This window comes from Quercus robur, chromosome 11 (assembly GCF_932294415.1).
Source record: "Quercus robur chromosome 11, dhQueRobu3.1, whole genome shotgun sequence".
Taxonomy (NCBI): domain Eukaryota; kingdom Viridiplantae; phylum Streptophyta; class Magnoliopsida; order Fagales; family Fagaceae; genus Quercus; species Quercus robur.
This window is the reverse complement of record NC_065544.1, coordinates 28,864,333-28,890,382: the sequence shown is the minus strand read 5'-3', so window position 1 is coordinate 28,890,382 and position 26,050 is coordinate 28,864,333. Positions and strand designations below refer to the sequence as shown.

General features: G+C 32.5%; 2 protein-coding genes across 5 annotated transcripts; one reads left to right on the top strand and one right to left on the bottom strand.

The window, feature by feature from the left end:
• Positions 1-149: 149 nt before the first annotated feature.
• Positions 150-5,226, top strand: LOC126705883 (DUF21 domain-containing protein At2g14520-like). The gene is made up of 12 exons (XM_050405110.1): positions 150-168; positions 261-560; positions 1,862-1,938; positions 2,036-2,119; positions 2,506-2,619; positions 2,717-2,803; positions 3,134-3,273; positions 3,369-3,456; positions 3,997-4,070; positions 4,237-4,361; positions 4,507-4,775; positions 4,872-5,226. Exons 2-12 carry the CDS (start codon positions 383-385, stop codon positions 4,914-4,916), a joined length of 1,281 nt encoding a protein of 426 aa, XP_050261067.1. The 5' UTR covers positions 150-168; positions 261-382; the 3' UTR covers positions 4,917-5,226.
• A 4,995-nt stretch (positions 5,227-10,221) lies between these two features.
• Positions 10,222-13,430, bottom strand: LOC126706022 (uncharacterized). 4 transcript variants are annotated; one of them, XM_050405284.1, is made up of 4 exons: positions 13,205-13,430; positions 11,698-11,871; positions 10,832-11,099; positions 10,222-10,720 (listed from the first exon to the last, which is right to left on the bottom strand). In XM_050405284.1, exons 2-4 carry the CDS (start codon positions 11,864-11,866, stop codon positions 10,393-10,395), a joined length of 765 nt encoding a protein of 254 aa, XP_050261241.1. In that variant the 5' UTR covers positions 11,867-11,871; positions 13,205-13,430; the 3' UTR covers positions 10,222-10,392. The 4 variants fall into 4 exon arrangements, with proteins under 4 accessions (XP_050261241.1, XP_050261242.1, XP_050261239.1 ...); XM_050405285.1 differs by lacking the exon at positions 13,205-13,430 and adding an exon at positions 12,024-12,980; XM_050405282.1 differs by lacking the exon at positions 13,205-13,430 and having other exon boundaries at positions 11,698-12,979.
• Between the last annotated feature and the right edge of the window lie 12,620 nt (positions 13,431-26,050).

The window sequence follows — 26,050 nt, the reverse complement described above, 5'->3', positions numbered from 1 at the left end:
CCGTATTAGGTTTCGCTTAGCTGACTCTTATACTAATCTGAGAATGTTGTGAAATTATCGTGTATAAACTTAATCGTGAAATTCCCCTCCCTTGCCCTTATCATTTCATCTAAACACACACCGTTTACGTGTATAATATATACGCGCAAATAGCAAAATACATTCACAGTAAAGATTTGCCAACTCTTCACACTTTAATTTTTTTACAGCCCAGTCTATTTCTTTCTATAAATTGTGCTCTCTTTCTATTTTCTCTGTAGAATCCAGGTGGTTCGAGAAGCTATATAGCTTTGGAAATGGAAAAAACCAGTTGATCTCTAACACCACTGTTGTCCTTAGTCGGTGTTGCTCTGAACTGAAGAGAGAGGGAGAGAGAGTGAAAATGGCGGTGGAGTACAGTTGTTGCGGATCGGAATTCTTCATACACATACTGATAATCGTGCTGTTGGTGGTGTTCGCCGGAATGATGTCAGGTTTAACCTTGGGGCTCATGTCCATGAGCCTCGTCGATCTCGAGGTTCTTGCCAAGTCTGGTACCCCTAAAGATCGCAAACACGCTGGTACTGATTCCTAATCTTGTTCTTTTCTTTCTTTCTTTCTTTTTTTGTGCTTCAATTCAATGCTTTCAGTTTTTTGATTGTGTTTGCGTGGGACCACTCTAAGGATATGATCATTTATGTGCTATGCTAATTTCCTTTTTTAGCTTTTACCGAGAGTGAGGCTTTATCTAGTTCAATTTCGTTTTGGGATAGCTTTGACATTGAATTTAATTAATTGCGTTTTTATTTATTTATTTTTATAAATTGTTGGAGAATTTAATAGTTACTCAGTTGGTACTTAACTGGGGATGTAATCATTGTAAACTATTCTGGCTCAAAAATAATAAAGTTTGGCAGGTTGAGATAAACTATTAGTTTAATTTTGATTTTGTTATTGGGGTTTCAAATTATTCTGAGAATCTGAACTCCTTGTTGATGGTTTGTTTATTTATTTTTTTTTACTTCGTTTGAGCCGTAATTGGCGATTACAATAGCTGGTAATCGAATTTTATAAAGATAGGAGGGGGATTCTATTCATGAGTTTGCAAATTGTGTAGGTTTAGAATGTCATATGAGCTCGACGTCACTGAAATGAACATCAGCTTTTTTTCTAGGAATTTTAATTGAGCTGGGCAAATTAATATTTATGATGTCTTAGAGTTTGTGACTGTTTTTGGTGTGGGCAGTTGGTTGCATTGAGGAAGCTAGATTAAAGAAAACCCAATTTGGACAGATTTGTGGATCCTTATTTGAATAGAAGTTATAAACGAGGACAACACTAGCGCAAATTGAAAATGCTGAATGTTAATAATCGGCCTTCTTTTGCTGTTTGACTTTATAAAATCCATCTACATTTTCAAGAACTGACTGATCTATATGTATAGGACATAAAAAATTTGCATATTCCTGTCTAATAAATTTTCTGATTTAATTATTTTCCTGATTGTGAATTTTAATGAATCATCTCTACGCGAACATGGGCCAGTTGAAGGGAAAGAGCAAAGATTGACTTGGCAAAAACAAATAGTCTTTCTTTGAAAAAGATAAATTGGCATTTAACATTATTGTATGTCCTGTGCTAGATGGACCTTACAAACTCATAGAAATACATATAATTACCATAATTCTATAGAAAATGTTGAGGGATTTTTCCTTATAAAGGTGATGGTGAACGGTGGGTTGTGAAAGTGGTTTATAGTTACAGTATTCTGTGGTGCTTTTAAATGAGTCAATGCAAAATGCATCTAAATGATATTGTTTCAAGTGGAAGTTTATTGGTGATCAAACTACTTATACTAACTTCTTGTACTTTGTAATTACAGCGAAGATATTGCCAGTGGTAAAAAATCAGCATTTATTGCTTTGCACCTTACTAATTTGCAATGCTGCTGCAATGGAGGTATACTATTGAGATTTATTGAGCAAGGTATTTTGTTATGTACATAACATATCACAAAAGATTAGGTAATATTGGATATCATTTTTCCTTTTTTCAGACACTTCCCATTTTTCTTGATCATCTGGTTACAGCTTGGGGTGCCATTTTGATTTCAGTGACATTGATTCTTCTGTTTGGTGAGGTGAGGTATTTATCTGACTTTATTTCTGTATTTTTAAGAAAGCTAATTCAGGACAGATGGCTTATGTTGGTCTGTCTGATTTGGTATGTATTGCTTGCACATATGGATAATTTTTTTCTGAGATGGCCTTTTTTAGGCCTGACCAATTAAGAAAAGTGGCCATTTTATTAGGAGGGATCTATTGAATGGTTGATCCCAGCCCCACTTACCACATATGCAGGATAGCTGAAAATTTTCATCCATATGATTTTCCTTTAAAAGAATACTTAAAAGACATGAATTTATGTTTTGGCTAGTTATTTTAATTTACCCCATTCACATGTATGTTTCATGCTGGTAGTGAAGTGGGTCTGAGTTCAGTATTTTCTTTTTATTTGTGGAAGCAGATAATACCGCAATCTGTTTGTTCTCGATATGGTTTGGCAATCGGGGCAGCAGTTGCTCCAGTTGTCCGTGTTCTTGTCTTTGTCTGCTTTCCTGTTGCATATCCAATCAGCAAGGTAAGATATGCTTAGTACATTATTCATTTATGTCAGCTATATGTTGTGAACTATTATTAAAGTTTTATTGTTTATTTATTTTTTTGTGCATTTCCAGCTATTAGACTATCTGCTGGGACATGGGCATGTAGCTCTTTTTCGCAGAGCTGAGTTGAAAACACTCGTAAATATGCATGGAAATGAGGTGTGTATGACAGCTCCAATATTCTATAATTTCAAACTAAAAGCAAACCCCCCCCCCCCCCCCCTCTTCAACCTTTTCTCCCCATCTTTTTTCTTTCACCACTGAGCCCATATTTTCTTTTCTCCAAGTAATGCACTCCACTTTTTTCATGTGCTGATTTTACTTGTCACGCAATCACTATGCTGCACTTGTTACGTTTCTCCTCCATTAAAGTGCCCTTCAGACTCAACTGATCCAATTCTTGTCATGCATATTAACTTATTTTCCCCAATTCTTCCTGCTCCATTCCACTTATACTGTCTGCTTAACAATCATGTTTGGATGGTAAAGGCTGGAAAAGGTGGAGAACTGACGCATGATGAGACTACAATTATTGCTGGAGCACTTGAGCTTACTGAAAAAACAGCTAGTGATGCCATGACTCCCATATCTGATACTTTTGCAATTGATATCAATGCAAAGCTTGACAGGTGATTTTTTGGACGTATGATACTGAAAATCATCTTGCATCAGTTATGTTACATTTGAATAAATTAGCTATCTCAAAATACTTGCAATCATGCAGGGAATTGATGACTCTAATATTGGAAAAAGGGCATAGCAGAGTACCTGTTTATTACGAGCAACCTACAAACATAATTGGACTTATCCTGGTATACTGTTGATCAATTATCTTATGCATTTTTTATTTACCAGAAAAAAAATTTAAGCATTTTACAAAATATTTTAGAGTTTATGGAATGATTTTATAAACACATATTGGTCCAGAAGAGTATGTTAGTTTTTGTCATTTTTTTTTTTTTTTTTGAGTTTTTTTTTTCCCCTTCTTCTTGGAGGGATCAATGTTGATGATAGTAAAGGAGTGGGATCAGATGATTAGGACTTAGGGGTTCAATTGTTAACAATAATTAACGGGGTTATTAGATGAATGGTCTTGATTAAGTGGAATTGTATTATAATCAAGATTGGTTGTCTGTTCTTTCACTTTCATCAAAAGGCTGTACACATTTAGATTCCATTTGAAATTTTTAGTATGGAGAAATCAGAATGTTTTATGTATCTTGTTTAGCACTTTTATCCGTTCATCTATATATTTTTTACACTTTTCATCCATTTTGATACATGTCAAGTAATTATTTCACTGCTGCCTTCCATCCATGCTTCTATTAACATTTTGTATTGTACTATTCTAGGTCAAGAATTTGTTAACGATTCACCCAGAAGAGGAAGTGCCAGTAAAGAGTGTCACCATACGTAGGATTCCAAGGTATTTATGTTGGTTGAAAGGAAGCAGTACATCTGATGTAGTTAAAATGAACGAGATATTTAAAGTTTTTTTTTTTTTTTTTTGATAAGGATATTTAAAGTTTTCTAAAAGCATTGGATGTACATTATTACTCATGAACTGATGTTTGGCATTTACTGTGGTATAGGTTGCCAGAAACTATGCCCTTATATGACATATTAAATGAGTTTCAGAAAGGTCACAGCCACATGGCTGTTGTTGTGAGACGGTACAAGACAACAGTGGAGCAGACCCCTAGCAGCCCTCTTGAAAGTAGGCACCAATTTCATATCTAACCTGCCTTTGGAAGATTTCCTAGGCCTAAACCTGTCTGAAAAAGCACCTAAGACGGAAATCCTTGCTTATTAATTTCATATTATTTGAACTATAACTGCTCTCTCTCTCTCTCATGAAATAGATCAAGTGAAAGCTGTGAAAATAAACATTGACGGTGACATGTCTTCCAAAGAGAGGATTTTAAAGAGCAAGAGATCACTCCAGAAGTGGAAGAGCTTTTCCAACAGTATGAATAATTCATATAAGAGTAGTTCTAGGAGCAAGAAGTGGTCAAAGGACATTTACTCTGACATTCTGCAAATTGATGGCAGTCCACTTCCAAAGCAACCAGAAGAAGAAGAAGCTGTTGGCATAATTACGATGGAAGATCTTATTGAAGAGCTTTTACAGGTACAAGAGACCATTTTCCACTTAATTTCTCATATATTTAATTTCTTTCAACAATATCTCATTGGTGGCATCTGACATCAATTTGGGATTGTGTAGGAGGAGATCTTTGATGAGACGGATCATCATGAGGAGGACTTATGACACCAGTCTTTCTATTCAGACGGATTATCATGAAAACGTTGTTTTTGTTTTTGTTTTGGTAATTTGCCTATATGAATGTTGTTAAAAAGTTGAAACCACCATAGGGATAATAGGGAGACCGTGCTGTATTAAAAGCCTTTGATCGTTAATGAAGCGAGAAAGAAAAGTATAGTTCCTTCTTTAATATTGCGTTAGCTTTATGAGTAGAAGTGTAGAACTATTGGTAGTGAAAGATAGTCTTTCGGTTGGTCAAGATGGACGAAACTTTGTACATGTGAATGATATGTGATTTTAATGTAGTTGTCTGCTATGTATGACTCTCGTCTGCACTTTCCGGCCATGTTTTAGGACTTGACGCACTCCATGTCTGGCATCCCCAGATGGAAATATAGTAAGCAAAGGTTATAAAGAATTAAAGATATACACAATCACTGATCAGGAAAAGAAAAAGTTACAAAGATATTGTCATGCCCTAACAATTGTATTGATTACGCAACCTGGAATGTCCAAGGCCTCACTAAAGAAGAAGAAAACAAGTCTAGAAGTTACTTTACAAATGATTCAATACCAACTTCGCAGATTTTGTTCTTAAAGACAACAAAGGAAGAAGAATTTGCTAGAGCAGATTTTAAAAAAAAGAAAGAAAAAGAAAAGAAAAGAAGAACTTGCTAAAGGCAGATGAATAGTTAATTTTCACGAATCATCTTATGTTGATAAAACAAATTATTGGGAATAAGCCTAATTAACTTGTCTGATAAAGCAAAATAATTAAAGGATTAAACCCTTATGATAACAAATGGTAAAAGGCTATTTGTTACCCTATTATCAATCAACTACACGCCAATTACAAATGAGTAAAAAAACTAAAGATTTGCTTGAAGAAATGGGTCAAATGGCTACAAGAAAAATCTTGACATGTCATTTGAGTTATCTTTACTGGCAAATGACATTAAAGTACCTCGTCAAATTAATTTGACAATGAGAGTCCCATTTCATTGTTATCATAAGATAAAGAAGAATATTTATAACCTTATCAACTAGATTGAGCGATAAAATAAATATGTGAAAAATATCGTGGACCTTTGCAAACAATAAAAAGACAACCATGTATTTATATAACTATTTGCCCATGTCACTTAATGTACAAACTTTTATTTTATTTTGTCATGAAAGCTAGACACATATATTCAAAAAAAAAAAAAAAAAATGAAAGCTAGACACATATAGTCATGATTCTTTCTTTAACTTGTAACTATTAGTATAAGACACCTAATGTACCACATGAGTATTTAGTTTTTGTAGTCTTGCATCTCCCTTCTCTATATAAAGAGATGTATTTGTTTGTAATACCAAAAAAACGAATAAAAAATATTACTTTCTTAATTTTGCTATAACTTTTCTTTTAAATTTCTTACTTATCTAAATAATATAAATCTGTTAAACATTAAGCACCGCCTCTCTCTCTCTAGAAATATCTAGACATTACTTTGCAAAGCCACAGTTTGACTATTGTTATAAAAGTTGATTTGGACAAGAAATAAATAAGCTAGAGCCTAAAAGATTGTAGAAAAACTACAGAGACCAAAAGAAGAATACTCTAGAAGCTGTCATGGTATAGAAATTAAAAAATAGGCAAATGTTACCGAGCACCAAAAGAAGAATACTCTAGAATCTGTCATGGTATAGAAATTAAAAAATAGGCAAATGTTACCCAACACCGTAAAAATGTTTGTTAAGGTTGCATTAAAGTGGGTCATTTTTAATAAAAAAATTAAATAAAAAAAGAAAAGAAAATGACATAAAACTAGCCATTTTAATTATTTTAATATTTTTTTCTTTACAAAGTTAGCCTCACACTTAAAAAAATGACATAAAATAATCGGAAAAGACAGAAAACAATAAATAAAAAAAAGGTTAAAAATTGCTGTTAACAGGCACCTTAATACAATTCAAAAAAAAAAAAAAAAAAAAGTTGTTGCCTAGAAATGACTAGAACTCTATCGAAGCTAGAAGCTTCAATGTTGATTGCTTAACCGACCTCCAGATTGTATCAATAGGAACCTTTGGTTCCCCCTGTGTGAAGTGTGTGCGGTGATGTGAAGCATGTGTAAAGTAAGGTGAAGCGTGTGCCATAGGCAGCAAGTGTGCAGAGTGAGTATGGTGAAATAAAGTCAAGAACTAGTGTGTGGTTGTCTAGAAGTGAGGTGAGGTGTGTGCAAGTGTATTTGGTGAGTAAGTGCCGTTTGTGCAGGGCACTAGTGTTTGTGTACGTGAGTCAAGTCTTTTTTTTTTTTTTTTTGACAAAATAGAATTTTTATTCTATCTTAATCTAAATGTATATGTGTGAAAAAAAAAAAAAAAACATTTATACTTATAAAGTGACTACCACACTAAGGGTGCACAGTGGTCGTGAGTCAAGCATTAGTGCTTGTAAAATATTGTAATTCAAAGAATCAAGTTTTAAATAAAAGCTTTTTGTCCAGTGAATTGTTCAACAAAATCTACCACTGTTGAGAGTTTTGTAAATATAGTACTTAGATGTTGTTCCTTAAGTTATCCTTTTAAGATTTTGTCATGTGAATTTTTCCTCATAGGATGAAAGTGTATTTTTTAATTAAGTAACCACATAGCTGAATCTTAAGAAGATAATTTAAAAAATAACACCTAAGGTACTGTACTTAAATTTTGTCATATATATATATATATATATATCACATCCACTTCACGCATGCGGTTAGCCTTTTTTTTTTATTTTTTTTTTTTTAAGTGCCATAAATTTTGCATTCATTTCAATTTAAGGTTTACACGTTTTTTTATTAATATTACGCATTTAGAATTTATGCTAAAATCTAAAACTGACCTTCTAAGTTTCAACTTTTTTCATTTCAATCCTTTAAGTTTTAATTTTGTCATTTTAGCCTTTTAAATTTCAAATTTGGTCAATTCACTCCTCTTCCATTACTTTTCAGTTAACTCCTACGGTTAACTAAACCAAAACTACACCGTTTTGATTTTGATTTTTTTAGTTTTTTATTTCTTAATTTTACTGAAACGAGTTAATTACCAAAAAACAAACTAAGGGGAACGGCCGTTCCCCTGCCCCTGGAAATCAAAAACTACATTCCTGTGAATTGAAAGTGATCAGATCCAACATCTCCAAAAAGGCTCTAGTGTTCAAAATTGCAAGATCTCGAACTTCCATCCCATCCACATTGTGACTCCAAGAAGCAAAATAAGAAGAAGAACAAGTATGGGACTTGCTATAATCAAATTACAGATATTCAAACAATGCATAACATGATAACAATAACATCTGAAAACACCATCGATATAAATTACTGAATTGAAAACTATATCAGCTCTAAGATACCCTTAAATAGAATCATTTCCAAACCCCATTGTTGCGGATCTGAAGCAAAAATTGGAAAGACCCAAGCTGATCATGGCTTCCAACCAAGAATTTTCTTAGCTTTGCTTGCATCTCCCTTAAGGTTATCAACCTTAGTAGGCCTAAAATACCTCTTGTCAATCACAACATGATCTTTCCAATTCAAACCCACACCACATACCCAAACGCAAGCTGCAAGAACTCCAAAGTGTGAGAATCTTCCGTGGCAATCTTTGATTTTTAGGGGCAGGGGAACGACGCCCTTTGGTTTTTAATTTTTTAATTTTTTTTTTAATTAACGTATTTCAGTAATTAAGAAAAACAAAACACCAAAACGGCATCGTTTTGGTGTAGTTAATGGCAGGACTTAACTAAAGGAGTAACAAAAGATTGAATTGACAAAATTTGAAACTTAGAGAACTGAAATAACAAAACTGAAATTTAGAGGATTGAAATGATAAAAGTCGAAACTTAGAGGGTCAGTTTTAAATTTTAGCTTAGAATTTATAAGTGAATAAAGAAATTTGAAAATCAATAGAAGAGTGACCTTATTTTTTAGGCAATATTTTAGTAGAAATTAGAGTTATATTTTTACCGAATTGTTCTTTAATTTTGTCTCTACTTAAACATAAGGGTGTATGGGCATTTAAAAAAAAAAAAAATGAAAATCCTAAACAGAAGAAATCTCTTAAATAGTAGTATAAATATAGATTAACAACTAATCATGGATTTTTTACTGGGTGATATGCAAACCTAGAACTTACTTTCTCAATCATGGGAGATTGTGAGTTGTGACTCGTTATGGACAAACTATTTTTTTTATTTTTTTTTAATGGACAAAATTGTTAAAACTTGGTTATTTTCCACATCGCTCTTTCTTTCTTTTCTTTTTTTTTTTTTTTTTTTTCCCTTCCTTCCACAACTCCCTTGCATATATGGTCAGCCATTTGACAAGGCCGGAAATTAAGGTGTACGCATTTGGATTTTGGACCCAAAAGGTATGGTTACACAGTTTTGGAGAGCATGCCAAATGGTGCTGCCATAGCAACACTATACTTCATCAGTTCATCACTGCCCTACACAATCTAAAGTGGCAATTAATTATTAATCTCTGGTTCACCCAAAACACACTCATTTTCAGGCAGGAACTGATTCACTGATAATCAAACAAATCCTCAACCTTGCCATAGAATAGTTCTTTACTTGCATTTCCTAATCATTCACGTAGACCCAAAAAGGATATGCAGATTTACAAGCTGTAAGATTTGGATTACATATGACTTGAGAAATGTGATTTCAAAATGTCACTTCGGAATTTAACTCAATATTTGTTATTGACATTCTTACTTCTAACCAAACCATAGCTCCTTGGTTGTTCTCTCTTATGTTGGATTGCATGGCACTGGTGAATAGGTAATGGCAGATGATACCTCAACATTGTACCATGGAGCAAACCAGTGTGCAGATCTTTTGGCAAAATGGGGAAGTAATAAACAGTATAACAGCTTTATGTATATGAGCCCTGCCCACATTTTCACATTATCTTTTGATGTATTCTTAATGCCACTTGAGCTGTTGTTAACCTATATTTAATTAAATGAATTCCCTTTTCCTTTTATTAAAAAAAAAAAAAAAAAGGCATAACCACAAAATACAAGTTATCTAAATGGGGGGAGAGGAGAGAAGAGGGAAGGTTCTCCCTCCATCCAAACATAGGGTATGGGACTTTGAAACATTGCAGCAATCTTCCCCCTCCTCTTCTCACCTCACCTCTTGCCCTATCTCCCTCCATCCAAACATTGGGTTAGGAACAGCGGGCAGTTGAGCATTAGTTCCACAAATGCTTCTTCATGTTTGTTATTTTACATAGAAAGGAGTGAAAGTTATAATTCAGAGAGTGCATTGACACAATAGTGCTTGAAGTCCAAATGTGTTCAATCTATTTTCTTTCCTTAAATTTATATTATTGTAAAAATCTATTGTGAAAAATCAACTTTGTACAAATAGGGATTTCCATTCAAATTGACATACACATGATACACTAAATTGTGACCTTTATGGGAGAACACAGCACAATATAAAATAGCCTTACTTGTGACGCTTATTTCTTTTCTCCTCCTTCCTCTTCTTTTTCTTATCTTCTGACTTATCTTTGGATCTGTGCTTCCTCGAGTGCTGCTTGTCAGAGCTCCCTGAGTGAACCTTCTTTGCCTTCTTTCGCTTTTGCTCATGAAGCTCCTCTTCAGAAGAATCGTATGACTTTAATGAAGAAGGCTTTTCAGGACCATAGATGACACGGCCTTTCCCTACGCCAGGGCTTCTTGAAAGCTCCTCTTCCCTAAAGTCTGGACGATGTGGAAGGTATGGACCTGTTTCATCCATTCTTGGCCCAACACCACCTCTGCCACGTTTTACCCTGCCAATTAAAAAATATTATGTCAAACTAATGAACTTTTTTCTCACATATAAGAATTTGTTCTGATGATGATAATTTAAAACTAGGTGAGTCAAGTGCAAGCACACGCACACGCACACAGACCTTGAGTGTAGAAACTTCTCAAGCTCTTCATCTTCCTTTGAATAGCCATTCTCATACCCTCTTTCATTTGATGATCCTGAAGCACTGGCAGTGTTAGCACTTTTGGAAGGCCTCTTATTTGTGCTTGTGAAGTTATTATCCCTAAGACTGCTGTCACTGCTGCTCCCATCTCTCAATCTGCCTTTGATCCTTTCGTCCAGCTCTATTTCTTTCTGCCGGACTCGCCACATCTCATTCACTTCCACTGCCCGATTTGCTGGTTAAAAGAGGAAGGGAAAAAATCAATCTGAAGCTAACCCACACACACATAAAAGCCACAATGTAAAAACTAAGGCATTAAGTTTCATATGAAAGTGATCCTTGCCAACTAATTAAGTTTTTCTGACTTAATGGATCCAAATCAAACTAATTGTAAATTGAAATCCTCAGGTTCTGCCAACCACATATGATAACCAACACTAAAGTGATTGAACCAGTTGTTTATACATCATTGCAATGCTTTCCTCAACTCCTTGCTAACAACATTTCTTAATCCTTTTTTCATATTGGTCATGCTGCCATGCCCATGTTCAATATACAAACTAAATGAAAAACCTGTTAGTGAAATTCAAGAAGGTAAAACTTATAAAGAACCTAGTACTATAATGTGCCTCAACATTTATGAAGGCAGGCAAGGACTTTCCTATTCATTTCTCCAACACCTTGATCTGACAGCTAGATCACAAAGCAGCAAGCATATCAAATGCTCAGCTTTCTACATGAAATATTCAAACTCAATTCAATTTTTTTTTTTTTTAACAAAACATTGAAACACCAACTCATTAAAAAAGTAACATGGCAACTCTAGAACTAACCTTGTTGCACGCCAAGAACAGTAGCAGTTAGAAACCGTGAATTAGGCCGAAACCTTTCTTTACGTTCTCGAAGATAGACATGCACACCTTCCCTCTCTGCTTGTCGCCGCAATTCTGCTGCTTCTTTCATAAGCATAGCAGCTATTCTGTTTTCCGTCTCAAGATCCATCTTCCCTATTAAGCAAGTTCCATGACACATAGGAGTGAGCAATTTATTGATCCACAGAAACACCCTCAAATAAACATGAAGCAGTAGCACTAAACTGAAAAGGTTGGGACAGATCAAGTAAGAAAGAAACTTCTTATCAGTTTTCCAAGAACCTTACCACATACAAATTTCAACAACAACAAATGAATTCACAGAGAGTGCAAGTCACAAGAACGATAGGCAGCGTTGCCATCCCTAGAAGAGGCACAAGAAATGCAAAAACAAAAACTGATGAAACAAGACAACACCGCAAAGCAAACTATATCCAACCAAGACTCCAAGATATTAGCACCCTTTGGGCTGCAGAGTCTACCATGTGAACTAGCACCATATCTTGAGAAGAGAAGTGTAGAATCTAAAACCCATACATCCTACTCTGTCAACTCCAAAACCAACCAGAGGAAATCACAGAATTCAATGGTAACATATACCTATTAGGTCATTAGTTCATCAAAACTGCTGCTATTAGAATAGGCATTTCCAAACTAATGGGCCCAAATGGGTGGGCAAGCGTGCAATGAACAAAAATTTAATCAATTTTTCCAAAACCCATTTCAAAAATCATTCACTAGTTCAGGAAAAAAACAAAATATTTTCAGATTGTATAGGCATACCCAAACTAATGAGTAGGCAAAAATTGAACAAACAAAAATTAAAGTAATTCTTGTAAAACCCATATCAAAGATCATCAACTAATTCAAAAGAAACAATTATTATTATTATATTCAACTCTCCATCCAAATTTTCACAGCTACCAAACTGAACAATAGGATCCCCATCCCAAAAAAAAATTCAAAATTATTCACCACAATTTATTTTTGAGGGGGAAAAAATGGAAAAGTGAATACCATAATCTTTCAAAAAAAATAAAAATAAATAATAAAAACCAAAATTTTTCTATGTGTCCTAAATTCAACCAAATGGATCGTAAGCCTATCATTAATAAACTTGTCAACAAAATTTTAAGTGTTTTTTTTTAATATATAATTCAATAGTTGGGGCAGGGCCGGCCCTTCCCTTAGGCGAGTTAGGCAATTTCCTAAGGCCCCCAAGTCCCAAAATTTTAGAAAAGAACCAACCGGGTAGTACAGGAAAATTTAGTTTCAAATGAATTACAAACAAAAATAATCTGGCACATCCTTTTAACCAAAAAAACAAAAATTTTGGTAAATCCTATTAAACATTGGTTCTAAACAAAATCATTGACCAAAAATCAACCAGATAAACTACAAATCCGGTCTAAGAGATTAACCACAAAACAATCACAAATCAATCCACTCAAAACCCTAAAAATTTTACCTTTCTCTCTAGTCTCTGCTCTCCGCCTCTCTCTAGTCTCCAGTCTCCACTGTTCGCTCAACAGACAACAGCTCAAGGCTCAAGCCTCAGCCTCTCTCAGATTCTCTGCTCTCCGCCTCTCTCAAGTCTCAACTGCTCACCTCACCTCACCGTATCAGGTTCTGAGGTTCAGGAATCAATCAGGTATAAAATTATAAATATTTGGGCCATTTTATTTGTTAAGAACTTATGATAACTTTGTTTATTTGGGCCCTCCCTGTCCATGGCTGCTTTTGTAACTTTGTTTATCACTTATTATGGCTGCCTGGACCCTCCCTGGACTGGGCGTTAAGTTTGGGCCTTCAAGTTTTTTTTTTTTTTTTTTAAGCCTGCATTTATTTTTTTTTTGGTTATAGATAGGATTTGTTTTGTGTTTTTTTTTTTTTTTTTTTGGTGGGTGGGTCTTATTAATAAATCTTGTGTCAGTGCTTAAATTTTCGTTATGTTTGTGCTTAATTTTTTTATAATTTATGCAGGTTAAGATTGCTAAATTTTTTTAATTATTTAGTGAAACTATAACAATACTTTTATATAAATCAGGTTCTATTTCTCATTTGCTCTACACTTGAAAGTTATTTTTATTTTAGTTTTTATAAATATATTGTTTGATTAGAAATGTCTATTAGAAAATATGCATCTGGATATGAAAAACTTAAAAAAAAAAGAAAAAAAAAAGAAAAATTAATTAAGTCTCAAAAATGATCCATGGATAAATTTGTTATTAGTAATAAACAAAATATAACACAAAATTTAGATGAAAATATCATAAATGAGCAAAAAATTCACCAAAATAATTTAGAAGAAAATGATGTTCAACTTTGCAATACAACAAATCTTGATAATGAACTTCAAAATAATTTAGAAGAAAATGAAAATAATGATGAAGAATATAATATAAAAAAATTAAATAAACATTAATTTAATTAATATATAAGTATAAAAAATGCCCAATTTTTAGTTCTCGTCTTAGGTCCCAAAATGTCTAGGGCCGCCCCTGTTTCCTTCTCATCCTCTCTCTGCCTCAACTCACGTCACACCGTGCTCCATGGCTAACCACCAAGCTCTCCTTCTAAACCTTCATGGCCGGAGTTTTTCAAGCTCATCACCTCCAACCACACACCACTGCCGAAACCCAGCCAAAATCAAATCACGACCACCACCATTGCCAAAACTCAGCCAAAATCAAATCGCAACAAAAACCCAAAAGCCCACCAAATCACAAATCAAATCACACACACCAAAATCAAAGCACAAAACCCACAAAACAACCAAAATCACAAAATGAAAACACTAAAAGTGAACCCACCGTTAAAAAAACATATATTGGTTTTGTTATTATATTTTAGAAGAAGAATTATCTTGTTGAACTAATTTTAGATCCAAATTAATCAAACATATACCACAAGCAAGAATGATAGATTGAAAACAAAGCAAAAAAAAAAAAAAAAAAAATGGTATTTCCCAGAAAAGTGTTTTCAGAAAATAGAAAGGGTAAGCAAAATATAAAAATTATTTGCTTCATAATCTTAAATAAATAAATAAATAATAAAAAATCACACACCATAATCGGGTGAAGTCTCGTGAGTCACAATTTCACCTAAGAGGATCGTCTGAGTGGAGAGGAAAAGATTTTCATAGTCTTTGGCTCGGTAGCACAATTTTCAATTTCTTTTCTTGACGTGGCTTTTACTCGCTCCTCTCCTATCAGCCTAGGCGATGTATAAAGAAAAATAAAAGGAAGAAGAACAAAGCACAGCGTAAAAAAGAAGAAAAGAAAAATGGTGAGAGAAGAAAGACGGACTGAGATCAGGTACACTGTCGTAGGTATTTTTTTTTACATTTTTTACTCTCTTTTTTTAAAAACTTTTTAACTCTCCTTTAATATATTTTATTTAATGGTCGAAATTGAAAGTTGTTTTTTCAACTTTTAATCTCAGCCATTAATTACAATTGCATCAGGGTATTGCACCTGAATCTGAAAAAGACAAAGAGACATACACATACACATACACATACACATACACATACATAAGCACGCATAAACACATATACAAGTACATAAACATACATAAATATAAGCACGCATAAACACATACACATATATAAGCATACATACACATACATATATAAGCACACATAAACACATACACATACAAATACATAAGCATACATACAAATACACATACATAAGCACATATACACACACATACATAAACATACACATACACATACACATACAAATACACATAAACATACACACACATACACATAAATATATATATACATAAACATAAACACACATACACATAAACACGTATAAACTCACATAAACGTAAACATACACACACATAAACTTAAATATAAACATAAACACACATAAATGCTCGATTTAGCACACTAAAGTAACTAACGAAATTATTTAAGGATTGGTGTTAATTTGCAATTTTTTCCAATCTATGTATGTGTGTTTATGTCTATATATGTTTATGTTTATATATGTGTGTGTTTATGCGTATGTGTGTTTATGTTTGTTTATATTTGTTTATACGTGTTTATATGTATGTGTGTTTATGTTTGTTTTTGTGTATGTTTGTTTGTGTTCATGTATATTTATGTGTATGAGTGTTGATGTTTATATTTTATATTTATGTTTATAAATATAAACATACATAAACATACACACATATATAAACATGCATAAATATAAGCATAAACGCACATGCACATACACATAAACATACATATGCACATACACACTCATACACGTATACATACATAAATATACACACATACATAAACATAAATGAACATAAATATAAATATACATGCACATACACATAAACATAAACATACACATACACACACATACACATACACATACACATACACATACACATACATTTTTAGTTCTCACCTTAGGCCCCAAAATATTTAAGGCCGGCCCTGAGTTGAGAACGGGGACTTCGGGCCAAGGAATTTGAACTTTAGACGTTTTTCAGGAGTGTCAGTTAAGCTACAATGTTCTTGGCAATCTAAGACTATTAGTCATGAATAAATCAAAGAATTGATTTTTGGGTAAAAGTTAAATTTGCAAATTTAGCCTAATAAATATAATGCATTAGAATTCAAAGGTATGAACATTGAACATAGTAAAGTTCTAATTTTTCTGAATGAAATTTCTAATTATATAATATTTTTATATGAGTCCCTAGTTTTGGATTCCAAAAGAGTTGAACACGATTTCTAATGTTGTAATTTTCAGTTTTTCTATATGAAGCAAAAGATTGAAAGAACAATAATAGAAACCAAACATAAAAACCCCAAATTGAAAGAACAGTAGTAGTAACTCACCCAAAACAATATTATTGATTGCGTACGGTACCCAAAGAACAGCAATCGTGTGTTTCGACTTTCGATCGTTGTTGTTGTAGACGACCGACACAGCAAGTCTTTACAATTGGGCTTAGTTAGGGCATCGATCGATTTGGGAACAAAATTGAAATTTCTCTTTTTCTCTTTTCCTTTTCCTTTTCTTTTTCTTTTTATGGGTTTCAGCTGACTACATTAGCAAGGGCTTAGAGTTGAAGGCCCAATAGCATGAAATAGCCCCTTTATGCAGATCCAATAGAGCAATCTCTTATAAATAAAAAATAAAAAAACCATAATACCCGCTTCTTTTGCTTCTTCTTTTAAAAATTTTTTAAAATATATTTTAGTATAAATTGCAAAGTACACTCCTAAAGTTTAGAGTCGTTTGAATTTTACACCATAAAGTTTGAAAAGTTGGATTTTATACTCTAAAGTTTGGTTCCATTAGTTTGTTAGTTTAAACCGTTAAGTAACGCGTTAGTGTGTTGATGTAATTATTTTTTGTCAAATCAACCCTAAAACGACACTATTTCACTTAAAACAAAAAGAAGAGCTGGCACACAGTCGTTTCACCCAAACTAAAAAAATAAATAAATAAATTGGTGCTAGTACAACACTATTTCAACAACTTAACCTAATTCCCAAATCAAAACCGCACGCACCCCATGAACCTGATAGCAGAACAAACCCACGAAGCCAAATTAAAACCTATCTAGTGTTGTCATAAAGCTCAAAGAAATTTGCAAAAGAAGACAGTTAGGTGAAAATTTTCCTCCATTTTTTTATTTTCCTTTTAACTCGAAGAATGAAAAAAGACCCAAACCAAAAGAAAGAAAAGAGACAAAGAAGAAAATTGAAACAAATTGCAATTGACAAATCTCTGCTTAGCTTAACATAAGCATAAGCATAGCCATGTTGATGTAACCTCAATTCAACCATTTCTAAAGTAGTGTGTTTGGTTGGATGGAGAGGAAGGAAAATAAATGATGGGATCCAGGTGTTTCCTTCCTTAACCCACCAAAAAGTTCTCTCCAAAATGGAGAAAAAACTAATGAGAGAAATTGGGCATCATTTTTGGATGAAAATGCTCATGTACAATTGCACATGGGTTTCACCCACATTGCTTTTCTTCACACTTTTTTTTTTTCTTTTTTTCTCCTTGACATTGGCTGCCCTCCTTTTTTTTTTTTTTTTTTTTTTTTTTTTTTTTTTTTTTTTTAACTGGGTAGGCTTGTCCAGTCTTTTTTTTTTTTTGTTTAGATGTGATTTTTCTTATGGATATGATTTTTATTTTTTAATAAATTTAGGTGATTGATTGATTTTTTTTTGGTTATTTATCACTTTTTTTGTTTTAATTGTGCATTTTTTTTAGCAAGAGTTTATGCGTAAATTTATACAAACTCACTTTTTCCAACCCTCAATTTTTCCACATTAAACCAAACAAAAATAAGAGAAATTAAAATCTTTTCTATCCTCCCACTTTTCCATCATCTCACCATTTTTTATCTTCCCACTTTTCCACCCTTCCAACCAAACAGACCCTAAGTGTAACAATATCGTTTTAGGGCTGATTTGGCAAAAAAATAAACACATCAGCACACCGACATGTCAATTAACAGTCTAAACTAACTAAGGGTCGTCAATGGGCCGGGTCGGCCCATTTTTACTTGGCCCATGGGCACAATGGGTTGGGCATAATGGGCTATTAACTAGTTAACGGGCCGGGTCGAGCTGGGCCGAAAGAGAAAACCTTAGCCCATGACCCTGCCCATGGGCAATGCCCATTTGGTCTTTAGCGAGGTGGGATATCGGGTTGGGTCTAATGGGCTACCCATGGGCTTGTGTTAGCATATTATTTTATTATTTTTATAAGGAAAGAATCAATTTTTATAAGGGAATAATCAATCTATTTTTTTAAAGGAAAGAATTAAAGAATTTAATACTTAATTACAAATTTTTTTTACAGTCAAATCTATTTAATTTTTTGTTTTATTGATGGAAACCTATTTAATTTTTTTATTAAGGCTTTAAATAGTTTTTTTTTTTATTATTATTTTTTTTTATCTTTAATAAAAAAAAATATCAAATGGTTAATTCAAATTTGCTAGACTACTAGAAAAATATATATTTAGTAAACTAAGTTTAGCACAATTACTTTGAGTATCTTAGTGGTTAAGGGAGTTCTCTTAAGAAATTCCTCTATAATATCTCAGGATCAATCCTTCATACACTTCATATATTTTTTTGTTGGGTCGGGCCGCCCATTAGCTCGGTGGGCGGTTGGGTTTCTGGGTCGGGCTGTGGGCCGTGGGCTATTTGATGACCCTTAAAACTAACAGAGGGTGGAATTTTGCTAACGGTACCAAACTTCAGAGTGTAAAATTCAACTTCTCAAACTTCAAAGTGTAAAATTCAAGCAACCCTAAACTTCAGGAGTATACTTTGCAATTTATCTTAAATTTTAAGTTGAAGTAACAAGTTTTTATTTTATTTATTTTTATAGAAACGCCACCTTTATTGTTCTTATCATTTTTTTTACTCCACTATTATTATCAATAATCCTCATTCTCTTACAATTCTGAGATTGACTAGAAATCTAACTTCATATAATTTGAAATTCTATATTTAATAAAACTTTTAAAAATTTATATATTTTTCACTCTTTTATCTATTTATTTATAATTTTGGTTTTGCTTATTAGTCCGAAGTACTTTTTTTTATTATATTTGTTTATTGTTCTACATAGATTAGCTAAACTTTCAAATTTGTTTATATGGTATATGAAGTTGTTGTTATTGTGCGATCTTTAATTTATTTTCCAAAATTTTTAAAGCTAGTGAAAGATTAGATTGCAACAAATTACCCATCTTGCAATTTAACCATCAACAAACCAAGGTGTCTAATCAATTGACAATAGTCAACTTGTCGAAAAAATATTTGGTATCAAATGATACAACATCATTGTAGTTGCACGATTTTTCTGGTCCAAATCCTACTGATCAGGCCTTGGCCCAAGGTGCAACACACAATAAATCTTTGTAGAGGATGGGTCAAAGAGCTTAGCCTCAGTGAGCTTAGTCGGTCTGATGCATGGACAATGTTATTGCAGAAACAAAAAACACAAGAATGGATGTCTCACAGAAGATTCTATTTCCTGGGCACAGATCATACATTTTTTCGTCCCTCCTTATGAGGGACTCCACTATATTATATAGGTCTTTCATTCTTATCTGAACCTTACACTTGTTGATCATCTAAGCACCCACTTGAGCACCTGTCCTATCAGACACCCTTATCACTCCCTTGTGAGTTGCAGTGGCCAAGGTAGCACTGTTCAGGAGTCTTTTCCTCATTAATGCGGCCAAGAGGGTGGTTGTGACACATTTAATGTGGTGGTGGCAGCTTTCCACGAGATATTTCGGGTTTTATTCTTTTTTATATGATTGGAGGATGAACTGCAATGGTTGGGGCGAGCTCTTGGTCCGGACTTCGTAATGTCCGAGGAGGAGTTATTCCTCAGACAGGTTTCTTTTACCGCAATTGGGCTTGAATAATGTTTTGGCTATGACTTCTCCTCGGACAGGATGCTTCTCGGACGGGCCCGTAGTTTAACTAGCCCATTATTTTGGGCCGGGCCCCACAGTCATCTATATCAAAACCCAATAACACATGTTTTTCATTTGTTAGTTGGGTAGTTATTTTTTATTGATATGTCTCACACTTATTGGATTTTGATATTGTTAACATGGTATCATTTGATATCAAATACATTCTCTAAGTTGTCACGGTTGTAGCAATAGGAAAATATTTAGTAATCAACAACTCACAATAATCTAATTGATGGTAAAAATCTATATTTAGATTTAATATTAGTGAACTTGAGATTAGCAAATTTTACGTGTGAGTCAATTTCCTTTATTCACTAAGTAATTTTGATCCATTTTTTTTAATGGTAAGTGTAACATTCAAACTAATTGGAAATATGATGTCATCTAGTTTTGAGACAAAAATTGTAATGTAATTAATATTGTCATTCAACCAAGAAAAAGAAAACAAGGATATGTCAAAAGTACCAATAATATATATATATATATATATATATATATATATAATATTATTGAAACTAGCACAAAGAAGGTTTAGTAAAATTCATAAATTAAAACCACTGCGGTGTTCGGGTTTGTCCATCAATATCATTAAGTATCCACTATCAATTCAATTTTAGTACACATTTGGGTTAGCAAATACATAAACTATCCGATTGGAAAATTTAGAAATAAGCTTTATTATTAATACTCTCTTTGGTTGATTTTATTAATCAATTTTTCCAACAATTTAGTATTAAAAAAATAATAAATTTGTTAGAAAAACTTAAGAACATCGTAATCCCAGAGGCAATGCTATGGCAAAAGCAATATCTAATAAAATTCTAACAACGAGAAAATAAAAGAATAGATTGTTAGAAGAATTAGAAATTAAACATCAATCTAACAAAACGATTATGACAAAAAAAACAATTAATTTCAATAATCAAAACATTAAAAACATGTTTAGATTAATAAGTGGAATAGCTTACAATATTGAGAATTCACCCTTAACCCTATCTTAGGTTCTTAGGCTTCCATAGAAAAGAAAATTAGGAGTGAAAAACCATAACTATTGATCAAAGAGATGATAACTAGATAAGCACGAAGAAGAAAAAAAAAAAAAAAAAAAAAACCAAAGAAAGGATAAGTACAAAAGGAAAAGAAATTAAAAAAGAAAAAGAAATGATCAGTTTAGTGTAAAACAAAAAACAAACATAGCGAACATAGAAAAAGACAAAAAAAGCAAAGAAGAAAAGGACATAAAAGTTCAACAAATTGGGACATTAGGCTAGGTTTCGTCCAAAACAAGTTGAGCCATTTTCAACCCAGTTTTTTCCCCGAATTGGGAGATTGAATTTTGGTGGGCTCGAAGAGAAAATCTCTAGCTCCCGTCCCAACCAAACACACTTATTACCCATTTTTTCTCATTTCTTTTCCATCCCTCTATTTTCACCTCCAACCAAACACACCTAAAAGTTGGACAAAAAAAAAAAAAAAAAAAAACAAGAACCAAAAAGGGAATAACTCTTAATTCTTTAGACTGATTCGGGTCAATCCTTACCTAATGGTTGAATGAGTAATGCCATAATTAACTTAATTAAAAATGATAAAATTATATAAATATATAATAAATCTAAGCCTATGTTTAGCAAGTGTGCATGGTGTGGGTCAAAATGAAAAGAGCTTTGGCTAAAAAAGAAAATGAATAGCTATTTCAAAAAGAGAAAAAGAAAAAAGAAGATGAATCACATTAGGCTTATTAAAAAAATGGGTTTCCAAAAACATTATAACTCAGATGACACCTCATAATATTTTGATTTTCTATATAAACGATGAGGGTCAAAATTTCAAACCTCTATTGTTGTAAGTATTGATTTATCAAAAAAAGAAAAAACAGAAGTGGGTTAATTTGTGGGTTTAAACCAAATCATTCGGTCTATGTCTATTTCTAAAGAAATTCATCCAGCCTTTGAATCTCCAATCCTTGAATGTAAACCTTGTGACTCATGACTTTCAAGTTTCAAGTTTCAACCCCTGATGTTATATGTAGTCCTGCTGAACTTACAATATGCGCTAAAATATATGAAAAATGTTAATGGATGTCTAAGGATATTGATTTAAGAACTATTTTTAGAAACATTTTATACGAAAATGATAAAGTAATTAATTTTCATGACAAATTTTTATATTTCTCAAAAAAGTGATATCAAAAATTTCTTACTATGATTTATTTAACATGGCTCAAAATCTATATATAAATTGCGCGAATTGCAAATCCACAATAGCTATAGTACTTTTTTGGTTTGTTTAATTGACACTGTAGTTACAGTAGCTACATTGCTTTTTTTTTTTTTTTTTTAATATTTATATGAGCTGGCATATATATTGTTATACTGACATAACATATTTCACAATATTTTCACAATTATTGAGGTGTCAATTTCTTATAGGTCGAAATAAAATAATAAAATATGAGACTGTGACCAACCACAACTGAAAATAAATGTTTTGTGATAATGTTGTAACACTTGTTGTTATCACAATATTTTCACAATTGTTGAGATCTTGGTTTCTTATAGATCAAATAAAAAAAAAATACTAAGTCCATAACATTTCACAACAAATCATAGGTAAGCTACTATTGATGGATAAAAAAGTGAAATCAGTCGTGGATCTATTTTAAAATTAGTAACAACTTACCATCTAGAGTTTGTTATGAAAATATTATGGAGATAACATTTCTATAAAATAACCGAAACTTACCAGGGCCAAAAATAAAGGTATTGTGAAAATATTGTGACATTTTGTTGTGTTCCTAGACTTCTTTTTCGGTTTAGTCAAACTTGGTGAGAAAAAATTCACTATTTCACGCACAATTTTCTTTTACTGATTTTTTGTTTTTTGTTGTTATTGTTGTTGTTGTTGTTGTTGTTGTTGTTTTTTTTAAGCCAATTTATTGAGCTAAAATTCATTGTTTTACGAACAGTTTTCTTGGGCTGACTTTTTTTTTTTTTTTTTTTTAACACATTGTTTAAAGTAAAAAACATATAGTTTTACCAATAAAAAAGAATTATGAAAAAAAGTACTTTCCCCTTTATGTTCGGGGTAGTTTCATTGCCCCAACTTTAAAGTTAAATAATTTCCTTCTTTATATTTTGTAGACAAGTATATAGTCCCTGCTATTACTCTCTTAGTTAAACCCTAACAAAATCTTATGATTCCTAAAATATTTAGTTGTGCAATATCTAAAATGACTCATGAAATTTTAATGTCCCAAAAAATTTCTTCGTGTATTTTGAGTTTTATGTGCTAGTCATACCTACAAAGTAAAAATGGTGATTGAGGGGGCCAACTATCTAGAAGGTAATATTAAAATTGTATGAATTGGGCCTATAGCCCAATCCGAGGATGATTAAATAAGGTTATAATGGAAATGGTATAAGAAAAAGAAATAAGGATTGTATGTGATAGTCCAAAATACATCCGAGGAGAAAATTCATCTCGGAAACGGGGATCCGAGGTCAGTAAGAATGTCTTATCATCCCAGGCATCCTTCAAGGTTGCATCACAACTAAGAGTCGGGCATTGGATAAGGGATGAGCAAAGGGTGGCAACAAATATCTTCAAAAACTACTATCTCCACATTAAATGTCTCCTAACTAACTCTCTGGCTGCATTAATGTGGATGTGATACCTGAACAGTGATCAAGCAACCTTACAGCTACTAGTTGATGGCTTTGGAAGGTGTTGGATGGGATAAGAAGGAGTTCCTAGAATCCAACCTGCACGTGTATGGTAGGGATGATACCAAGATTGTAGTTTATAGCATGGGAAGGTGGCCTAAAAAAGGGGATCAGAAAAAATCAAGAAATTCTTGTAATAATACTGTGAACTCTTGTAACTTTGTTCATCAACAAGACATTATAATATAAGCTTCTCAGGCCAGGCCAAGGACAAATTTTTTTATCTTATTTATGTTTAATGATCTTAAATCAACAACTTTAATTGTCTTTCTTTTGGAATAGATCTAGTTCTTTCATCTACGCTCTACAAATTCATTGTTTGGGCTTGTTGGGCTAAAACCCAATCCTATACTGGGTCCAATCCAAATTCAGTCCTTACAGTGATGTATGATATTTTATTTGTTACCTAGGGAATACTAATTTATTAGTGGTTTAAATATTCTAGATTTATAATTTTATCTAATGGAAATTTCAATGACATATGTCTTTTGTTGTTTTGTTCTTTTTTTATTTGTTTTCTTTCTTAAAAAGGTGTTCATTAAAAATTAAGCTAAGCATTGTAATTGGGCTCATAAAATAAAATGATAAAGAAGGAAGTATGAATAACAAAATATTCATTGCAAATGGTTGTAGATATTTAATTTGATGAAGAGTTTCAATTGTAACATATGTCATCATTTATTGTGAAAATTTAAATATTATGACAATGTTTTATTAAAACTTATTTTTTTTTTTTTTTTTTTTTTTTAGAAATAATTACAATATGCTGCTAATCCCGCAGCTCGAACTCTTTCCCCCCTAGACCCCCAAGCACTTTGTGCATGAGGAGGTGCCAATTCAAGTACAAGTCCTTTGGTTCAAAAACTTAGTTGTTTATTGTTGAAAGATGATGATATTTGTTATCATTCTTAGTATAATTTTTTTGTGAGTAGATACTGTCTTTAGTAAATAGGTCTAAGAAATGAAAAAAATATTTTGTATCAAATGATACCACATCATCTGTATCAAAGTCTAATAAACGAGAAATATGTGTGCAAAAATAACTAGCTACTAGTACATTTCTTTCAATTGTTAGTGGGTTAGTTATTTTTTACTGATATGTCTTACACTTATTGAATTTTGATATTGTTAACATGGTATCATTTGATATCAATTACCTTTTCCTAAGAAATTATCATACTAAATATATAGTCATATATTAAATAGCTATTTTAAATTTAAATACACGATTTAATACTATTTCCAAAAAAAAAAATTAGACTTTAAATTTTCTCACTCAAGGGCAACACGTGCCTTGCACATGCAGCCCTTACTAGTATAATATATCATTGTTTATATTTTTTTTCGCTAATATACTCCCTGTGCTCATTAAGGGTCTGTTTATATACTGCTTATTTTGTTAAAACTGAAAATTTATTGTTGAAAATACTATAGATAAAGATAAAAGTTAACTGAAATAGTATAGTGGAGTCCATGAATAGTACCAAAAAGTATAGTGAGATCCATAAATAGTAATAAAAATAAATTAAATAGTAAAATAATTTTCATTTTTTATTGGTATCTAAATGAAGGCTAAATCTATGATAACTAGCCATAGTAACAAACGTTTTAGGCTAACCAATAGAATAATCAATATACAAATAAAGTTATCAAATGGTTACATTATCTCAACCTCTTATTATTATCATATCATATCATTATTATTATTATTATTGATGTGACTGCTTGAAATAAAGATAAGTAAGTTTCCAAAAAAAAAAAAAAAAGATAAGTACAGATATCAAATCCAACCTGTAGGATTAAGGGCTCCAAATTATATATTGGGTTTTGGGCCTTGACTGAAAGCGTGAGTGGTCCGAGGAGAAACGAATGATAATGAACGGTTCAGGCTTAGGATTTAATGAGCAAGATACAAATAGGAAGGTTGTCTGAGGAGGAATATCTACTCGAATACGATAAGTATAGATCAAATATGTATTCCAATGATCAGAGTGACTTTTCAGGAAACTCTAATGATAGGGACGTGCGCCATAAACGTACAAGAAAGATGGGAATCCAAAAATATTTAAGGAAAAACTGTTACCACCGCATTGAATGCACTGCAGCTA